The following is a 19,462-nucleotide window of genomic DNA, read 5'->3' as shown; positions in this document are numbered from 1 at the left end:
AGACTGTTTATTGGGCTGATTTGCGCCCACAATGCCCTGAATCCGGCGGTGACGAGGCGCCCAGCGTGCTCGGCGGTCGTCAAACAGAATGCCCGCCGCTGTCGTCTGCGCTCAATTTAAAGCGCGTCTTGGCGCGTCTCAACTGGGCGCGTCTTGCGTCGCATGGCGGCAGCGCGTCTTGCGTTGCGTGGCGCGTCTCAACTGGGCGCGCCTAGAATCGCATGGCGGCACCGCGTCTTGCGTTGCGTCGCGTGGCGGCAGACTTGAAGAGTGAGCAAGCACTGCATAGATTCGCGGCATTACTCCCACCTCAAAGAGGCATCGACCCGATGCATAAATAGAAATAATGCCACTAGCAACAAATAAAACGAACCGTGCGAAAATAAACACAGAGTGTAAAAATGCAGCGTCCTTTAGCGCGTATAATAGGGCTTCAGGCGGACGACGTGAACAACTTCTGGTCGTACGCGGCGTCGCTGGGATGCAGTCATGGCGTCAGGGATGACTTCATAATCCAGTTCACCTAGCCGACGAAGAACCTTGTCTGGGCCGAAATAGCGGCTCAAAAGCTTTTCACTCAATCCACGGCGCCGAATGGGCGTCCAAACCCAGACTTGGTCTCCTGGCTTGTATTCCGCGTTGCGTCTTCGTAGGTTGTAGCGTCTGGTGTCGGTTCGTTGCTGGTCTTTGATTCGTAATCGGGCAAGCCTTCGAGCTTCTTCTGCGCGTTGAAGGTAGGCGGCGACATCGACGTTCTCTTCTTCTGTAACATTGGGCAGCATGGCGTCTAGCGTGGTCGTGGCCTCCCTTCCGTGGACGAGCCTAAAAGGCGTCATCTGGGTGGTCTCCTGCACTGCGGTGTTGTAGGCGAAGACGACGAATGGCAGGATGACGTCCCAGGTCTTGTGTTCGGCATCGACATACATGGCGAGCATATCGGCGATTGTTTTGTTCAGGCGCTCGGTCAGTCCGTTGGTCTGCGGATGGTATGCAGTTGTCCTCCGGTGGGTGGTTTGGCTGTAACGCAGGATGGCTTGCGTTAGTTCCGCCGTGAATGCTGTTCCTCTGTCCGTGATGAGTACATCGGGGGCGCCGTGTCGCAGAAGAATGCATTCCACGAAAAATTTGGCGACTTCTGCTGCTGTTCCATTCGGTAGGGCTTTTGCCTCGGCGTAGCGAGTCAGGTAGTGGGTGGGTGGCTACGATGATCCACTTATTTCCAGACGTTGACTTTGGGAAAGGGCCAAGCAAGTCCATGCCGATCTGCTGAAAGGGTCTTGCGGGGGGTTCAATGGGGTTCAGGAATCCTGCTGGTCGGGTGGGAGGTGTCTTTCGTCGCTGACAATCTCGGCAGGTTTTCACATAATGTGCGACATCGGCAGAAAGGCGGGGCCAGTAATACGTTTCTTTAATGCGGCGGAGAGTGCGAGTAAACCCGAGATGTCCCGCTGTCGGCTCGTCGTGGGAAGCCTGTAGAACTTCTTCGCGGAGACAAGCAGGTACAACAAGGAGGTAGGCTGTTTTGTTCGCTGCGAAGTTCTTCATGAGGACATCATTCTGTACACAGAAGGAAGACAGTCCTCGCTTAAATGAGGCAGGGGGCGAAGAAACGTTGCCTTCCAAGTACTCTATGAGGCATTTTAGGTGAGGGTCCGAGCTTTGCTGCTGGGCAAAAGAGCTGGAGCTGATGGGTCCCAGGAAGGCGTCCTCATCGTCGTCCGGTGGCGGCGCATCTACAGGGGCTCGTGAGAGGCAATCGGCGTCAGAGTGTTTGAGTCCGGACTTGTAAACCACGGTGACGTCAAACTCCTGGAGGCGAAGACTCCATCGAGCGAGGCGGCCAGAGGGGTCCTTTAAATTTGCAAGCCAGCACAGCGCGTGGTGATCGCTGACCACCTTGAACGGTCGTCCGTACAGGTAGGGGCGGAACTTCGACGTAGCCCAGATGATGGCAAGGCACTCCCTCTCAGTCGTGGAATAGTTAGCCTCGGCCGTGGAAAGGGAGCGGCTAGCGTATGCGATGACGTTCTGCAGCCCATCGCTTTTTTGAACGAGGACGGCGCCTAGGCCCACACTGCTTGCGTTGATGTGCAGCTCAGTATCAGCGTTTTCATCAAAATGCGCGAGGATCGGTGAAGACTGTAAACGGCGCTGAAGTTCTTTGAAGGCTTCTGCTTGCGGCGCTTCCCATTTAAATGGCACGTTTGCCTTCGTTAGTTAGGTCAGGGGCTCGGCGATGCGCGAAAAGTTTTTCACAAATCGTCGGTAATATGCGCATAGTCCGAGGAATCTGCGCACAGCTTTCTTATCGGCCGGCGGTGGGAACTGTTCAATAGCGGCTGTTTTCTGCGGGTCCGGGCGTACTCCCTCCCTGCTAACGATGTGGCCTAGAAACAGCAGCTCTGCATAAGCAAAGTGGCACTTCTCGGCTTTCAAGGTTAGGCCAGACGACTTGATGGCATCGAGCACTGTCCGAAGTCTTTTGAAGTGTTCTTGAAAGTTCGAGGCGAAGACAACGACGTCATCTAAATATACCAGACAAATTTGCCACTTTAGGCCTGCGAGCATTGTACCCATCACCCGCTGAAACGTCGCTGGTGCGGAACAGAGACCAAATGGCATCACCTTGAACTCAAAGAGCCCATCAGGAGTGATGAATGCTGTCTTCTCGCGATCTCTTTCGTCGACCTCAATCTGTCAGTAGCCGGTCTTCAGGTCCATCAATGAGAAATACTTGGCGTTGCAAAGCCGGTCCAGTGTGTCGTCGATGCGGGGGAGGGGGTAGACGTCCTTCTTTGTTATGTTGTTTAAGCGGCGGTAATTAACGCAGAATCGAAGTGCGCCGTATTTCGTTCTCACTAATTTACTACAACAGTCGTTGCAGAAATACTTAGCAATGCTGGAGACATGGCTAGAGGGGTTATGCATGTCGTTAAATATTAGCGAAAGTGCGGTAGTAGTATTCCCATTAACTGCACAGGTGGATATATCTTCACAATACCCACAGGAAATCATTCCTCAAGTTGACGAAGTCAAGTACCTTGGAGTCATTTGCGATGGCAAACTCACCTGGCGCAGTCACATTGAACATATTAAAACAAAGGCAGAACGAGCCGTAGCTATGCTCCGCCGGCTCAGCCACCGTCGCTCTGGGCTACGCAGGGATACCTTACTGATGATCTATAAAATGTATGTTCGGCCCATATTAGAATTCGGCTGCGTGATATTTTCCGGTGGCCCCACCTACAAAATTAAACCTCTCATACTTTTAGAAAGAGAAGCTCTACATTCATGCCTTGGGCTACCTAGATCTGTTGCAAACGCTGTTTTATATCAGGAAGCTCACATTCCCACCCTAGATTGCAGATTCCGCATACTTACGGTTCAGACATTTTTTAAAGTTTATGACTATTTAAAAAGACATACGCAATATGCTTTTATGAATGAACCTGCTGAGGTTTTCCAAGTATCGTGGTCGAGATTCTACAGTCCTCAGGTGGTATTCGTACAAACACAGTTACAAAAATTGGATGTGTCCATACGCCAGGTTTACCATTCAAATGATGGCATTACAGAGCTAAAAATTGAGTTCTAGGACATATTCCCTAATCATGCGAAACTATTACCAAGGCGAGATTTAATTAATATCTTACACGGCCACCTACACCAGCTAACCACTGACAACGTAATAGCTACTGACGCTTCTGTTTGCAATGAGAAGGCCGGAGTGGGGATTTTCTCTGAATCCCTTCAATGGTCCCACTCCCTTCGCCTTCCCGACATCACACCTATATTTCAGGCAGAATTACTAGCGATTATATTAGCATTACGAAAACTCCCCCAAAAAGACCCATTAGCTGTTATCGTGACCGACTCGCTATCTGTATGCACACCACTAACTGCATCTTTAAATTCAGCAATTCAAAAAACATTTCGTTCGATGGTACCTCCGTACTTACGAAAAGTATGTTTGCTTTGGGTACCGGGACATCATGGGTTGCACTTGAACGAAATGGCCGATTCCCTCGCACGAGCATCCCTGAACGGCCCTATCATAACTGTTTTGCCGACATCAGCTTATGTCACCGCGCCTAGGTACAGAAATTTCGCTATATCTCAAAATTCCGCAATATCCATGCTAACACCGCGTTCTGAACTCCACCATATTGGCTTCCCATGGAATATTGACTGGTGTCCTTCAAGGCAATTGGAAGTATCTTTTACAAAATTGAGATGTCGTATACCTCCTCTAAATTTTTACTTACACGGGTCTGGTCTCGCTATGTCCCCTCTATGTTCTTCTTGCAGTGCACCTGAAACTATCGAACATTATTTTCTCTCATGCCGCCGCTTTATAAGACAAAGCAAAATATTAGAATACTCATTTACCAAACTTGGCCTATCACTAACCTCCCCAAGCATTCTTTCTTTCGGGGCGACTTCACTGGGATCCAGCCACAGGGATGCTTTTCTTGCAGTTTCCAATTTCATTAGAGAGACAAAAAGAGTACCTTGCTGATTTTCTGCAATTATCCATATTTTCTATTATTTAATTTCTTTACGTTAAATTATTCTATCAAAATTTTTAACAATATTTTCATTGCAAGACTAAATTACAGTTCTATCGTCCCACGCTCCACCATTCAAATCTAGTTTCTCTATACTTCTTACCGTATGGAAAACCGCCTGCTTCTTGGCCAATCCCCCATAGTGGGTACGCGCCACTGTCTGGGAAACAAGACAAGACAAGACAAGACAAGACGAAGTCTGGCAGTTACCGGAACGCCATATACCTCTGTTGTAAATATACATTATTTTATACTCGTGGGCCTGCTTTCTTTCTGCAACATTTTGGTGGAAGGTGCGGGGTACAATCACGGAACTTCGCAGCGGACGTCATCTACCTGCCGCCACAATGGCAAATCAACCGACAGAAGCGACAACGCCTCAGCAGCCCGTGCCAACGGTCGTCCTCACTCATCCGCGGGATCCAGGGACATCTTGTGGCACGGACAACGCTGACGTCGAGGACTGGCTTGCGATGTACGAGCGAGTGTGCGACAACAACAGGTGGGATCCAACAACGATGCTAGCAAACGTGATATTTTATGTAAGAGGAACTGCGAAGGAATGGTACGACACACACGAAGCTGACCTAACGAGCTGGGATGTCTGCAATGAAAAAATGCGAGACGTGTTTGGCAGACCTGTAGGTCGTCAGCTGGCAGCAAAAAAACAACTTGCGTGCCGCGCTCAGACGTCCAGAGAATCCTATGTCATGTACATACAGGATGTGCTGGCCCTCTGTCGCAAGGCTGATAACAACATGACCGAGGCAGACAAGATTGGTCACATACTGAAAGGTACTGCAGACGATGCATTCAATCTCCTGATGTGCAAGGATTGTGCCACTGTGGATGCAATTATAAAGGAGTGCCGGCGCTTCGAACAAGCGAAGGGCCGCCGCGTCGCTGAAACTTTCAACCGATTGCCCAATACCGCCGCGACATCTTCTTGCGAGGACCCGCCGCGGTTCGTTCATCCCACAGGACCGGAAGATATCACGCGCGTCGTTCGCCATGAGCTTGAGGTCATGGCTCCGGCTTGAGTTCGTTCCGACTGTCGGGAAAGCGTGCCCGCTATCTCCTTTATACAAGCGGTCGTTAGGGAGGAAATAGCAAGTTTGGGCATTCCATCTCTCTGCTCGGTCCGCCATACAAACACCTACCAGATTTCTCCGGCCGCTCGCTCCCAGACGCAAAGCTTTCCACCACTCCGTCGCAACGCAGCTGACTGGCGCACAGTGGATGATAAACCCATTTGTTTTAATTGCTCCGGTATTGGACACATCGCCCGTCATTGCCGCAACCACTGGTCGTCGCCTCCTCGATGGTCGTCTCCGAGTTACTACCGCCAAGCACCAGACAATCGTACTTTCTCGCCCTATACGCCGACTAGGAACATCAACGCCGACAGTGCTCCACCAAGATCCAGCCGCTCCCCGCCTCCGCAAGGCCGTAGGTCCAGTTCGCCTCTCGTTCACCGCTCTTCGTCCCCTTCTGCAACCGGTCGCTTCGCTTCGGGAAACTAGGCGGTGCAGCTCCCGGAGGTGAAGCTGCCACTCCGACCCGGCCCACAAATCCTCTGTTGACCCTGCCTAGATGTGGAAACCTACTGGACATTGAAGTTGATGGCGTTCCTGTTAGATCTCTCATTGATACAGGAGCGCAGCTTTCAGTTATGAGCGCTGCTCTCCGCCGAAGGCTCAGAAAGGTTCTGACACCCGCCGTACCGGGCACTGTGCGAGTCACCGATGGGAGTACTTCACCTGTCCTTGGAATGTGCACAGCACGTGTGACCATTGGGGGCCATTATACCGTTGTTCTCTTTATCGTCCTTGAACACTGTCCGCACGACCTACTTCTTGGCCTCGACTTCCTTTCGAAACACTCTGGTCAAATTGACTGCTCCGCAGGTGTTGTACAGTTGGATCTGCCGCTTACTGCCGATGCAACAACTTATCCTTCACACCGCTTATGTTCTGCTGAGTTTGCAAGGCTGTCTCCACAATCGGCTACAAATGTCCTCCTGACGCCCTGTCCTCCGGTACCTGATGGCGAGAACGTCGTGTCGCTGCTTACTGACGTGGTTTTGTCCCGAAATATTGCCCTGCCGAGCACCTTAATCCGGATCCGCGAAAACATTACTCGCGTGCCCATCCTCAATTTTGGATTTTCGTCGCATGTGCTGCCACACGGTATCGCCATAGCGCATATCACTCCGTTGGAAGAATTTGAGGTTTCTTCTCTGACAATTGAATCCTTCCTCAGTACCAACCGACCTTTGTCACCCACTCCTCCGAACTCGACGCCCGCGGACGATGTTTCTAAGATGATCGCCCCTGACCTTCCTTCTGAGCAAACAGCAGCTCTTCACCTCCTGTCATCTTATCGGGACATCTTTGATTTGGGCGACCGTCCACTTGGCCAGACATCTGTTGTCACGCATCGCATCAACACCGGAGACGCCAGCCCCATATATAGGCGGCCATATCATGTCTCCGCAACAGAAAGGGCCATCATACAGAAAGAGGTAGACAGGATGATGGACAAAGACATCATTGAACCTTCCAGTAGCCCGAGTGCATCATCGGTTGTCGTAGTAAAGAAAAAAGACAACTCATGGCGCTTCTGCGTTGACTACCGTCACCACAACAGGATAACAAAGAAAGATGTTTATGCCCTGCCTCGCATTGATGACACTCTTGACTGCCTTCACGGATCCCAATATTTTTCATCAATTGACCTCCGCTCCGGCTATTGGCAGATTAGCGTCGATGAGATGGACCGCGAGAAAACCGCCTTCGTCACACCGGACGGTCTGTACCAATTTAAAGTCATGCCCTTTGGTTTATGCAATGCGCCAGCTACATTCGAGCGAATGATGGACTCTCTGTTGCGCGGCTTGAAGTGGTCTACATGCCTCTGTTACCTCGACGATGATGTTATTGTGTTTTCGCCGAACTTTGAGAGCCACCTGCGGCGTCTCACGACCATACTCTCCCTGTGTCGCAGGGCTGCTCTTCAGCTAAACTCCTCCATGTGCCATTTCAGTCGCCGTGAAATTAACGTGCTCGGCCATCTCGTAAACGCCGCCGGAATCCAACCTGATCCACAGAAAGTTCGCGCCATGCGCTATTTTCCTGTACCTTGTTCAACAAACGATGTCCGTAGTTTTCTGGGCTTATGCTCTTATTTCCGGCGATTTGTGAAAAATTTTGCCGACATCGCTCACCCTCTTACTGACCTTCTTAAGAAAGACGTCTCTTTCTCTTGGGGACCACTGCAGGAGAAAGCCTTCTCTACCCTGATTGAGCGGCTTACAACTTCCCCAATTCTGTCACACTCTAACTCTTCTGCGCCCACTGAAGTACGAACTGACGCGAGTGGTCGTGGCATCGGCGCTGTCCTCGCTCAGCGTCAGCAGGGCCAAAACCGTGTCATCGCTTACGCTAGCCGCCTTCTTTCCACGGCCGAGCGAAATTACTCCATTAATGAGAGAGAATGTCTCGCGCTCGTATGGGCGGTCGCGAAATTTCGGCCGTACCTTTTCGGTCGAAGCTTTTGCGTCGTAACCGACCATCACACCCTCTGCTGGCTCTCCTCTTTGAAAGACCCAATCGGACGACTTGCACGTTGGGCATTGCGTCTACAAGAATATACATTTTCTATTATGTATAAGTCAGGGCGCCTGCATAAAGACGCTGACTGCCTGTCCCGCAATCCCGTGGATCAACCGGACGATACCGATGCAGACTCGCACATCAGTGTTCTATCCCTCTCTGGCTTCCTCCATATTGGCGACGAGCAGCGCAAAGATCCTGTTCTTCGAACACTTATGCAACGCCTAAGCTCCTCGTCCAACGACCCGTCCCTCCGGATGTTCACCTTGACCGATGGAACTTTACACAGTCGTAGCGTTCGTCCTGACGGCCCGGAGCTCCTCCTAGTCGTTCCCAAGCTCCTTCGACTCGCCGTGCTCCAGCAATTTCACGACGCTTCTACTGCTGGACATCTGGGCATCACTCGTACATACCACCGCCTGCGGCGCCGCTTCTTCTGGCCCGGCATTTCTCGCTCTGTGCGCCGTTATGTCGCTTCTTGCGACCTGTGTCAGCGCCGGAACATGCCTGCTATGCCTCCCGCTGGTTTGCTGCAACCAATAGATATCCCTACAGAGCGCTTCTTCCGTGTGGACCTAGACCTCCTGGGCCCCTTTCCAATTTCCATCAAAGGAAACAAATGGATTGCTGTAGCAACAGATTATGCCGAGATGTATGCCATCGCACGAGCGCTACCAACCAGCTGCGCTACAGATGTCGCCGACTTCTTACTATATGACCTCATCCTGCACCACGGCGCCCCTCGCCAGTTGCTGACAGATCGCGGCCGCTACTTTCTATCGAAGGTCGTCGATGATTCTGCTCCGCGCCGGTTCTACAGAACACCAGATTGCTACAGCGTACCACCCTCAAACGAACGGCCTCACCGAGCGACTCAACCGCACGGTAACTGAAATGCTGGCCATGTACGTTTCCGCCGATCACCGCGACTGGGACGTCGCTTTACCGTACATCACTTTCGCATACAACTCGTCCCGTCATGACACTGCCGGATTTTCACCATTTTACCTGTTGTATGGCCGCGACCCCTCCTTGCCCTTTGGCACGTTGCTACCTTCCGCAGTACAATCACCCAGCACTGGTTACGCTCGCGATGCTATTGACTTTGCCGCCCATAGGCCCGAGAAGTCGCCCGTCATCGCCTCACAGTCTGGCAAGCTTCTCAATAGCGACGCTACGACCTTCGGCACCGAGACTCCCATTTTTCACCTGGTTCTCTTGTCCTTCTCTGGACGCCTTCACGTTGCATCGGCTTGTCGGAAAAACTACTTTCGCGTTATTCTGGTCCGTACCAGATCTTACGCCAACTGTCCGACGTGACATACGAGATCGCCCCAGTCGGTCAGCCTTCAGTGCCTCGCAACATCACTAGCGATATTGTTCACGTCGTCAGGCTCAAGCCCTATGTCTCCCCATTAAGTGAGGCTCTATAACTTGCACCGGGACGGAGCTACTCCGCTGGGAGGGTGATGTTACGGTGAAGAGAAGGAAGAAGTTGTATTGGACTAGAGGAAGACGAAGTCTGGCAGTTACCTGAACGCCATATAACTCTGTTGTAATTATACATTATTTTATACTCGTGGGCCTGCTTTCTTCCTACAACAATATCTTCATACGGTTCTTTGCCTGCCGGGGTGTAGAATCGACCAAAACTCTACAGATGGACGGTAACAGTTTCGGGATCAAACACTGCCAAGGTCGCGAGTGTTTTTGCTGGCATAGAAAATTCATAGGAGCCAGTGAGCAGGTTGAAAACGAGAACCATGATCATCGCTCACGGACCAAAATTATGGAGCAGAACATTCAAGGCATTTCTACTCTTCTGGGGGCAACCGCCGTTTCACCGGTTTCTTTAAATTGTGTTCTATGATAGGGAAGAAGGGGGGCGGGGCGGAATAAGGTATGTAAATGCTTAATATATACTAACAAACGACCTACGACTCCATATATAATGTCTGCGCGATGGGTCAAATCAAATCGGGATTTTCGACAGGTAAAAAAAACAACAGAATTCAATTCAACACAAACGCAGCCGCTATAGGTGTCCGTACCTTGCACTGGAGCGAAGTGAATTTTTCTTTATTTATTCAAGAAACGTCACAGGTAGCAGTGGAGTAGGAGTATAGTGTGAGGGAGGGATTATGCAATATATATCTTCATAAGTGGAAGAATTACAAGGAATGGAAAGAGATAACGACTATACAGTGGCGTAGCCAGAAATTTCGTTCGGGGGGGGGGGGGGTCAATTTGCAGCTCGGCCTCCGCCTTATAGAAGTTGTCCAGGGATCAAATACATTAAACATTAATAATAAGTGCGTTGCCATTGTCAAAGATACTGCAAACGAATCCTTGAACGCTACGCAGTGTCAAGACAAGTAAAATGTGTATTTGTTCATCAGAGAATATGCACGTATGTCTGAAAGATTGTGCCGGAAATAACTGATATTAATGCTTCCGTGTTTTCTGTATATTTAATACGTAAAAAAAATATCACTCGAACTTTAGAACTATATCAGTTTCAAACCAGCAAAGCAGTGCATGCCGCTGATATGAAAAATGTAAAGGTCATGAAATGCACCAATTGAGGACAAATATTTTTATAAAACTTTATAAGCCTTCCTGCCTTTCTCACAGTGGCATCTCTCTCTCTCTGTCATTCAAGAAGCTTGCTTACATTTTTGTACATATGCAAAGACCAGGGAAAAATCTCAATGACGCTGTCCTTCGTTCCAATGTGTTGTGCAGAAGCAGCTGTCACCGTTCGTGTATTGTGAGTAATTGCACCAAAATTATAGTCTCACCAGAGAGAATATATAGAAAACAGAAGTTCTGCAAAATGTAGGAGGGCGAGGGAAATGAAAGTGAGCCAATGCGAATGTATAACAAACAGGGTACTTTATTTAAAAGTAGCCTCCATGGGCATTTACACATTTGTCCCACTGACTAACTAGTTGCGTGATTCTAATAAAACCCCTTGGGTTGTTGCTTCAAAACGTCTCTGACTATTTCACGTCATTGTCCGACACAAATATGGTTCCTTTGAGCTGTTTTTTTTTAATGCTCCAAAATGTGGAAGTCGCAAGCCGACAGGTCAGGTCTGTATGTTGGCGGATGTTGCAGCGTTTCCCACTTGAACTTTGCCAGTTTTGTATTAACCACACCAGCGACGTGGGGACGGGCATTGTCGTGGAGCAAGATGACCCCACTCCTCAGTTTTCAACGGTGTTTGTTCTCGATTGCGACACGCAGCCGATCCAACGTTTCATAACATCGGAAACGATTGATAGTCTCTCCAGGCTTAGCAAATTCGATGAATAATGGCCCCTGATGATCGAAAAAAGAAGTCAACAACACCTTTCCGGCAGAAATGACGGCCTTTGTTTTTCAAATGTTTCCACAGTAAACTTTGCCGTCGTGTTTCAGGCTCGTAGTAGTGGCACCATGATTCGTCCGCGGTCACAATTGCAGACAAAATGTCGTCACACTCATCATGATACCGGATTAGATGAGTCAAGACAGCGCCGAAATTCTCCATCGTCTGGTGGTGATTCAAAATCTTGGACATCCATTGCGCACACAAGAGCTGATAACCGATATGTTCATGGATTATGGTGGGACCCGAACCGTGACTGATGTTCACACGCCCTGCCAATTCTTCGATGCTTAACATCCGTTCTTTTCTAATGAGCATTTGCACTTGTGTTGGGGGTGATTGCACAGTGGCTATGGCCCGGTCTTGGATTGTCCTCGCAACTTTCCCGTCCTTCTTTGAACCGTTTGCTCCAACGCTTTACAGTGGCCAATGAAATGCAATGTTCAACGTACACGGCAGCCATACGGCAATTAATCTTTTGGGGGGAACATCTTCATCTGTTAGAAACCTCACGACACCCCACCGTTCAACTTTGGAATGTCCATTACGTGACGCAACCATGTTCAACCTAGAGTATGAGAGCATTAAAGAACCTTGAACCTCACACCTGCGTGTCACTTTTGTAAATGAGTGATGCCTCTGTGCTTCGCGCATGCGTCGCAGATAGTAAACCGAGTCATTATTGCGCAGGGTGAGTTGGCTCACTTTCATTTGGCTCGCCTTCGTAATTTAGAAACACGAAGATACAATGGAATACACAAATGCGAAGATACACCTTGATAAATGACCAAAAATGTGTAACTAAAAACAAAGTTCACTGCACATATACACAAAACCTCGCAATAAGATATTTAAGTATACGTATAACTATCCTATAAATCTTCGTATCTACGCAAAAGTCACTATATGTGATGCGTCAACCCAGGCAAATAAACATGTTGTGCAACCACAGATTCACAGATCACCGCCCCCTCCTCCCTCCAATCCCCCTATGTCTCGCGCGCGACGGAAGGCGGCACGCTTCCTCCCCGATTTTCTCACTTGCGCACACAAGACTGAGCAACCACCGTCGGCTGACCTATGCCGCCCCACTCCCGCTCCCATTTCGCTTTCACTCGCACATGCAGCATGCCGAGCGCGGTCGCGATGTTATCGCCTTTGGACTTCATAGAGAACATGAGTTGCACGGCGTTGGCAGGAATGCGCCAGGAGTTTCCATATAACTCCTATCGCAATAATTTAATAAGAGTACCCGGCAAGTGAAGCGTCCCGTGGCCCTTTATTCTTCGCAAAAGAAGTAACGAAATCGAACTTTCACCATGAGGCAATTCGCTGCGCGGCAACAATGTCTTTTTTCCTTTGTGGGGCGCAGACACCAAAATAAAAAAAAAAGACGCGAAGGAAAGCATGTTGGCCACAATCGAATGCCCACTTTGGGCACCTCATGTGGCTACCGAATGAATATCGAAGAAAACGTGAGATGCTTGACGGACAGAGAACCATACGCATACTCCTCGGCATCCTACGCCGGCGAGACAGGACTTTCCGGACAGATTGCGCTCAAGCGAACGCGTTGCAATCCGTCGAGTCCCCACTGTAATGGTGGGGACTTTTACTCGTGTGCTAGCCAGAAAGCGTCCAAAACTCTGCCAGGCAAAAATCCACTCGGTAAGACAAACGAACACGCACCGAAGTGCGCCGCGCGGCGGTCGGGGCAACACGAGAAAAATGCATGCGCTCTGGCTGGCTCTGGCAGCCCGCGGGTAACGAGAACAAGAAAAGTGAAGAGGCTAAATGTGTACTCGCGAATAAAAGTCAAAGTCGAAAAATGAATAACAACGTAGTTACCTTCGCTGGGTTTAGTGTCTTGACATGGATGCTTTGGAGCAGGTGAAAAACATGTTGATATTTTTTTCTCTGACACAATGGCACAAATGAACCCCTACAACGCTTCGACTCATCGGACCACGCTGGGTACTCAGCAAATTTGTCTGATAGTGTGTTGATTTGCTCTGTCTCATTGTATGGTCTGACGTACGACTTTAGAAAACTTAATGCACCTTTGGCGTGAAGTGTTTATAACAACATTAAAACCACAAAGTCCCGGAATTTAAAACCTAAAGCACGACTTTGGAAATGTCAATGCACCTTTTGCATCAAAATTTTATGATAACTTTATACCCATAAAGTTTCAGAATTGAAATCCAAGCGCTCCCTAGATTCCGCGGCTTCCACGAGATGCAGCGACAAGCCCGCTAGCCATCAAAACGCTTTTGAAACTGTGCTCGGATGGAGCTCCTCGGGGAGGGGGGGGGGGGGGGGGGGGGCGGGCTGCGTTACGATGTGACTTCCGGTGCATTGGCGTTGCCGCGAACTCCAGCCCAATTTTGTAATGTTAGCGCAGAAATGTCTTTTCGAGAGTGAAAAGGACATTCTAGACAAAATCGAGCCTGACTTCCGGCGCCGGGGGTTGCTTTAGTCGGCGGCACATGACAGCACGAAAACATTTCGGGGGGGGGGGGGGGGCTGAAGCCCCATAAGCCCCCCCCCCCTGGCTACGCCCCTGCGACTATATGGTACGTATATTAACCTTTATAAAACGACGTGACGTTACCTAATGGTTAGCGGAACGCGATATACAATATCGGAATGATTGCCGACATACACAATGTAAGGGTGCATGATTTAACGCAGTCAAATTTTACAAAGGTAATGTAAGGGCACATATCTTCACATTGCCAACTACAGAAGTTAGCGAGAAGCGCGTACATAATTAAGAGAAAGTTAATCAAAGCAACTGGTCACGAAAAAATAGCCATTACTCCATGACGAAACTGAACGGGGCCATGAATGTCGACAACATTATCAGGGAGACTATTCCATAGTTCAATTGCTAGTGGTTAGACTGATGAATTGATGACGTTTGTGTGCCCAAAAATACGTTTGAAAGAGTGCTTGTGCAAACGGCGGGACGTTCGTAACGTTTGGAAGAGATGGAAGGTGGTTTGGAGCTAACGGTCTGTTATTTTATTAAATATGTAGATTATAGGAATCTTTCTACGTGATTCTAAGGAGAATGGGGACAGAGAATCTTAAATATTAGTAACCCTGGAACGACAGCTGTAGTCTTTGGCGATGAAACCCGCGGTGCGATTTTGAACACGTTCAAGAGCGTTGATTAGATAGGTTTGATGAGGTGATGAAATTGATCACGGGTATTCAAGTTGAGGACGGACGAATGTTATATATGGTAGTGATTTGGTCGAAGTAGGAGCGTCGTGAAGGTTTCGTTTAAGGTAGCCGAGGGTGCGTGATGCCTGCGGTGTGATTCTATCTATGTGAGTTGTCCATGAAAGATTGAGTGAAGGATGCACGCCACTGTACTTGTAAGATGTTATGCATGCTACAGTGGCAGTTATTTAGAGTCTAGATAGATGCTGAAGCCGATTTCTTGCAGGTGCAGGTCATTAGTTTACACTTATCGGTATTAAGAGACATTTGCCAGCATGAGCACCAATTAGTTACGAGATACAGGTCCTGTTGGAGAGCAAGATGATCAGCTGAAGAAGAGATGTTACGGTAGATTGCGCAATCGTCTGTGAAAAGTCGCATGTTAGAGAAGATACCCGCAGGCAGATCAATGACGGAATCAATGACGGAATCAGAAATGACGGAACAGAATGACGGACAATGACGGAATCAGAAAGCTGCTGACCTGCTGGGGAAAACGTATTTCTAAATCATGTCATTACGTAGAAAATTGTTGTAATTTTGGTTCGTTATTACAACAAATAACAAAATATGAAAGGAAAATCTCGTTCATATTTGATCCACCCTCGTATATGTGGGTTTTCATAAACATGGAACATGGGGCATGTTAAGGGTGATGTGAAAAATTTTTTTGTGTGAGTGGGCTAACTAAAAGCTCAAAAAAATCGCTGAACGCTCGTTTTGTGGCTGCCTATATTGAAGTGTTATATGAAAAGCTTCCAATGTTTTCCGGTTGCCACGGGAGAAACAGGTGGTACCATGCTGTAGTAAAAGAGAATGGAAGGCAGGTAATCGATAATATGCACTAAAAGTTTGAAGTCTAGGATAATGACAGTCTTTGCAGAACATTGTCCATGCAAGAGTTCCGACGCCTTATGGTAGCACATTTTACGAACTGCTCGAAGAGCCCTGTCCACCGTAAAAAAGAAGAACCCAACGCGCCACAAAGTTCCGATTTTGAGAATATAAATGGTATTTTATGTGCATTTTGGGCAAGAGGTTTCAAGAACAGCAGTTAATTACACGCACTGGAAAAAAATTATTTTACAAATGCTTGAAAGCGTTAATGATACGGCTGTTATCCGCTATGTTTTTCAGTTCCCCAGAGAACTGTCCCAACCGAGCTTGCATTTGGTGAAAATGGGGTGCATGTTAAGCCTAATGTGCGACCAAGAGAGAGAGAGATAATTTAATTGAAAGAAGGCAGAGAGGTCGGCCTGAGCTAAGGTGCTCTAGCCTGCTACTCTGCACAGGGGGGGGGGGGGGGGGACATAAAATGTGATGAGGGAAGATGATGACTTAGCAAGAGGGATGCGCAAAGTTGAAAGCAAGTTCAACACTCTGATGATAAACATTCACAAATGTCATCCATGAAGCCACAATCAGGTTTCGCATCAAGTCTGTAGTCACCAATTTGAGTGAACTTAAAAATAGTGGCGTTAGGACGAAGCTGGTGTGGGCCTCCACTGCGTGAACAGCACAAGCGCCAAACAAAATCTTTATAGCATATAAAGAGCTGCGATAAGCGTCTCTAGCACGGCGAGCACTTGTAGGGCACTTTTAGCGGCCGGAGTCTCGCAACCACCGAGAATCACGCGCATTGATTCTACTAGGTGCTTCTGCATTTGTTGTACTCTCTCCTTCTCATTGTTTTCATCTCCTTGCCTGCCCGTAGTGTCACCGGTTTCATTGGCCCTATAATTCTTGGCTTCATGGCGCAGAGGACCGCTAGTGCCCGTTGGCAGGGCCGTGGGCCTAGAGGGCAGCAAAGGCCATTCCGTGTCTGCATCAGCCGGTGCAGGTGAATGTTTGCCGCGTGCTCTCGTCGACCTTGAGTTATCAGTAGACGCCGTTATCGTCCTCGATGCACGCACAGGCAGAGGTGGTCGTGGTACCTGTGCCACGCTAGGTAGTTCTCCTGAAATGGTTTTGTGATGCTTCTGTCGCGAGCTTTGGTCACTTTGGCGAACAGATAGAGCAGCCACTTTACGTGAAGGTTCGTCTCTTGCCATTTTTCGAAGAACACGAACCTCCTGTTTCATCTTCTGGCATTCCTTCGAAGTCGCTTCGTGAGAGCCAGTACAGTTGCGACATTAAAATGAGGACGCCTCACAGTCGGTGGTATCATACTCTCCGCCGCAACGCGAGCAGGTGGCTTTGCTTCTACAAACAGCGCTCACGTGTCCTATCTTGTGACATTTCCAGCACTGAATAGGCCTCGGAACGAATGGTCGTACTCAGTGTATAACGTAGCCCACTGTGACAGACGCTGGTAATGTCGAAGAAGCAAACATTAACTTGACACATCGGGAGTGCCCCAAGCGGTGAATCTCAAGAATGCGCACCGATGACCTCAAAAGACTCTTGAGGTCCGCATGCTTGATTTCAAGCTCAACGTCGGAAATCACTCCAGTTGTTGTCTCCTTTCCGTAAGTTATAAAGGAGCGGGCGGAGATATCGCTTAACTGTGGAATGGTCTTTAACTTCTCAAGTATTGCGGAATTTTTCACATCTATTGTCAGGATGTTCCTGCGAGCGTTGATCCTGATCTCGTTAATGTGCCCGGGGGCCACACTATCAAAATATTAGGTTAGAAACTGCCTGCTGAGGAAGTTCATGCTGTGTGACGTCGAGAGCGGCACGTAAGAAACCATGAAGGATTCTTGCTCACTCTGATGCGATGAAGTCGCCTCAGTCGACATACGGCGCATCTTCTTCATACGGCGGCCCATGACTACGGTGTACTCGCTGTCAGAGTCCATGGCTTCTGGCGTTGAGCTCTCCCAGTAATCGAGCTGGTCCGAGCTTCCAAAGGCACGTCGTCCAAAAATGAACGATGAAGTAGACGACTGACTTTGTTCAGGTGGTCGTGGGAACATCTTCTTGCTCATCCTTGATGAAAGGACTCTCACAAAAATGGCAAGAACGTAAAAAAATGCATAACAGCGAGAGGCCCAGAGCACCAGTAAGCTCTGGGCACTTTTTCTCTTCCTCCCGCGTGACCAAACAATTTCACCTTTCTGACTCAATAATGAGCTTTGCAAATAATTACTGAACCCTAGTTTTCTCTCTTTTTCATGCGTTCCGCAAAGCACGCAGTAGGTCTCCCCGAAATACTTGGGGGCATAAACGAAGCACCTTGCTTATATTTCGTGAAACTAAGGCGCATGGTATAGGTGGCGTGTAGGCCAAGTACAACGAGTCTGGGTTCATCACGGCCTTTACAGTAAATTACGTATTCTGGCGTTTCAGGGCATTACAGATAGGTTCTCCGAATGGCGCAGAATTTAGCGCCCTGTCCCTCTGACAACCGTAACTGTCATCAAAATCCATTTACGCGTACATGGCGACAAGATTACTGTCACTGAGCACGCGAAGTCAAATGTGTGTGGATGAATTATAAGCGTCGGGGTAAAAATATGCCTTCAACATGAGCTTGAAAGTGTTAGTCAGTCGTTAAGTGGACGTTTCACAGCGTCCAAGGATAACCGTACGTCACACCAAGTTCCCATTCTGTGGAAATCGGGGGCGATTTTAGGCGTGGTGTTTTGCGGAAGCTTTAATGTTGTGAACAGTTGTGATCATTGCAACAATTACTGAGGGGATAGGTTATGGTTGATGTGTACGCAAAGATGGAAGTGGGCGGGTTCATTACATCCTCCTTTATAGCCATTTATGTATGCAAGTAATCCTGAGTGTTATTATTGTGCTTCTCGAAGGATGCAGAATTTGGCCTGCTGTTCTAGAAGTATAACTTTCACTGAGATGAAACTTGGTAAAAACAGGGAGGGAGACGGGGGGGGGGGGGGGATCTATGGTGCCGTGCATGAAAAGTACGAATTTCGTTGGTGAAGTACAGCGTTTGCAAGAAAGCTCCTTCTAAACGAGTTTTGGAAAACGTCATATGCGGGCAACGTTGCAAATGGTTCAATCATACGGGGGCAACGTTTCAAAGCCTGTAGTTTAATTACCAGCTGATGAAATTCTTCAGACAACTGCTCGAAAGAAACCGCTTCACTGGAATTTTGGCGTGGATTCTGCAAGGTCCTACAAGTGCACTTTGATGCGAGTACTGCACAAACTTCAAGATCAAAACGTACCAACATTCTCACTTCGCAATATTTGAAAGCTTCGCCTCAGGAGTTAGTGTTTAAATACATGGCAAGGAAGAAATCGTTATATTCAGCATACACAGCACCAAATTTGATTACATTAGTCAATTCAAAAGAAAAGTTAGACAGTACCGGCTGTCGGCAACACATCTTTTTTAACTAATGCAATTGATATTCTTCTACAGACGGTACGAAAAGTTGTGAAATCTAAAAATGTTGAGGATCACGTTTATAGCTCTGTAGTTCAGCATTAAATAATGATACCACAATTCTGTAAGGAGGACCTACCGAGAAATATAAAGCGGACTAAATTGATGTGTTATATGCCGCTCTGAAATACACCCATAATTTTTGAGTAGGTCTCTTGCAAAACCTTCTCAATCATTGTAACAACTCCCTAGAATCTGTGAACTTATAATATATCAAATTAGTCCATTTGAGATGCTCTAACAGATGAAGTTCGTATACAAATGTGAACTATGTTTCTTTTTAAGAGTTTAGGATTTGTATACATTGTGCTCAAAT

General features: G+C 48.3%; 1 protein-coding gene across 1 annotated transcript in view; it reads right to left on the bottom strand.

The window, feature by feature from the left end:
* Positions 1 to 413: 413 nt before the first annotated feature.
* LOC129388029 (uncharacterized) overlaps positions 414 to 19,462 on the bottom strand; it is a 29,872-nt gene continuing 10,823 nt past the window's right edge. Inside the window, exons 2-3 of the mRNA XM_072286833.1 lie at positions 1,504 to 2,074; positions 414 to 902 (exon numbers count right to left, since the gene is read on the bottom strand). Of these exons, the coding sequence (XP_072142934.1) occupies positions 414 to 902; positions 1,504 to 2,074 (1,060 nt within the window). The remainder of the gene's footprint in view (positions 903 to 1,503; positions 2,075 to 19,462) is intronic.

Source organism: Dermacentor andersoni, chromosome 3, assembly GCF_023375885.2.
Source record: "Dermacentor andersoni chromosome 3, qqDerAnde1_hic_scaffold, whole genome shotgun sequence".
Lineage (NCBI taxonomy): Eukaryota > Metazoa > Arthropoda > Arachnida > Ixodida > Ixodidae > Dermacentor > Dermacentor andersoni.
The sequence above is the reverse complement of the archived record's forward strand: the minus strand, read 5'-3'. Positions and strand labels throughout refer to the sequence as shown.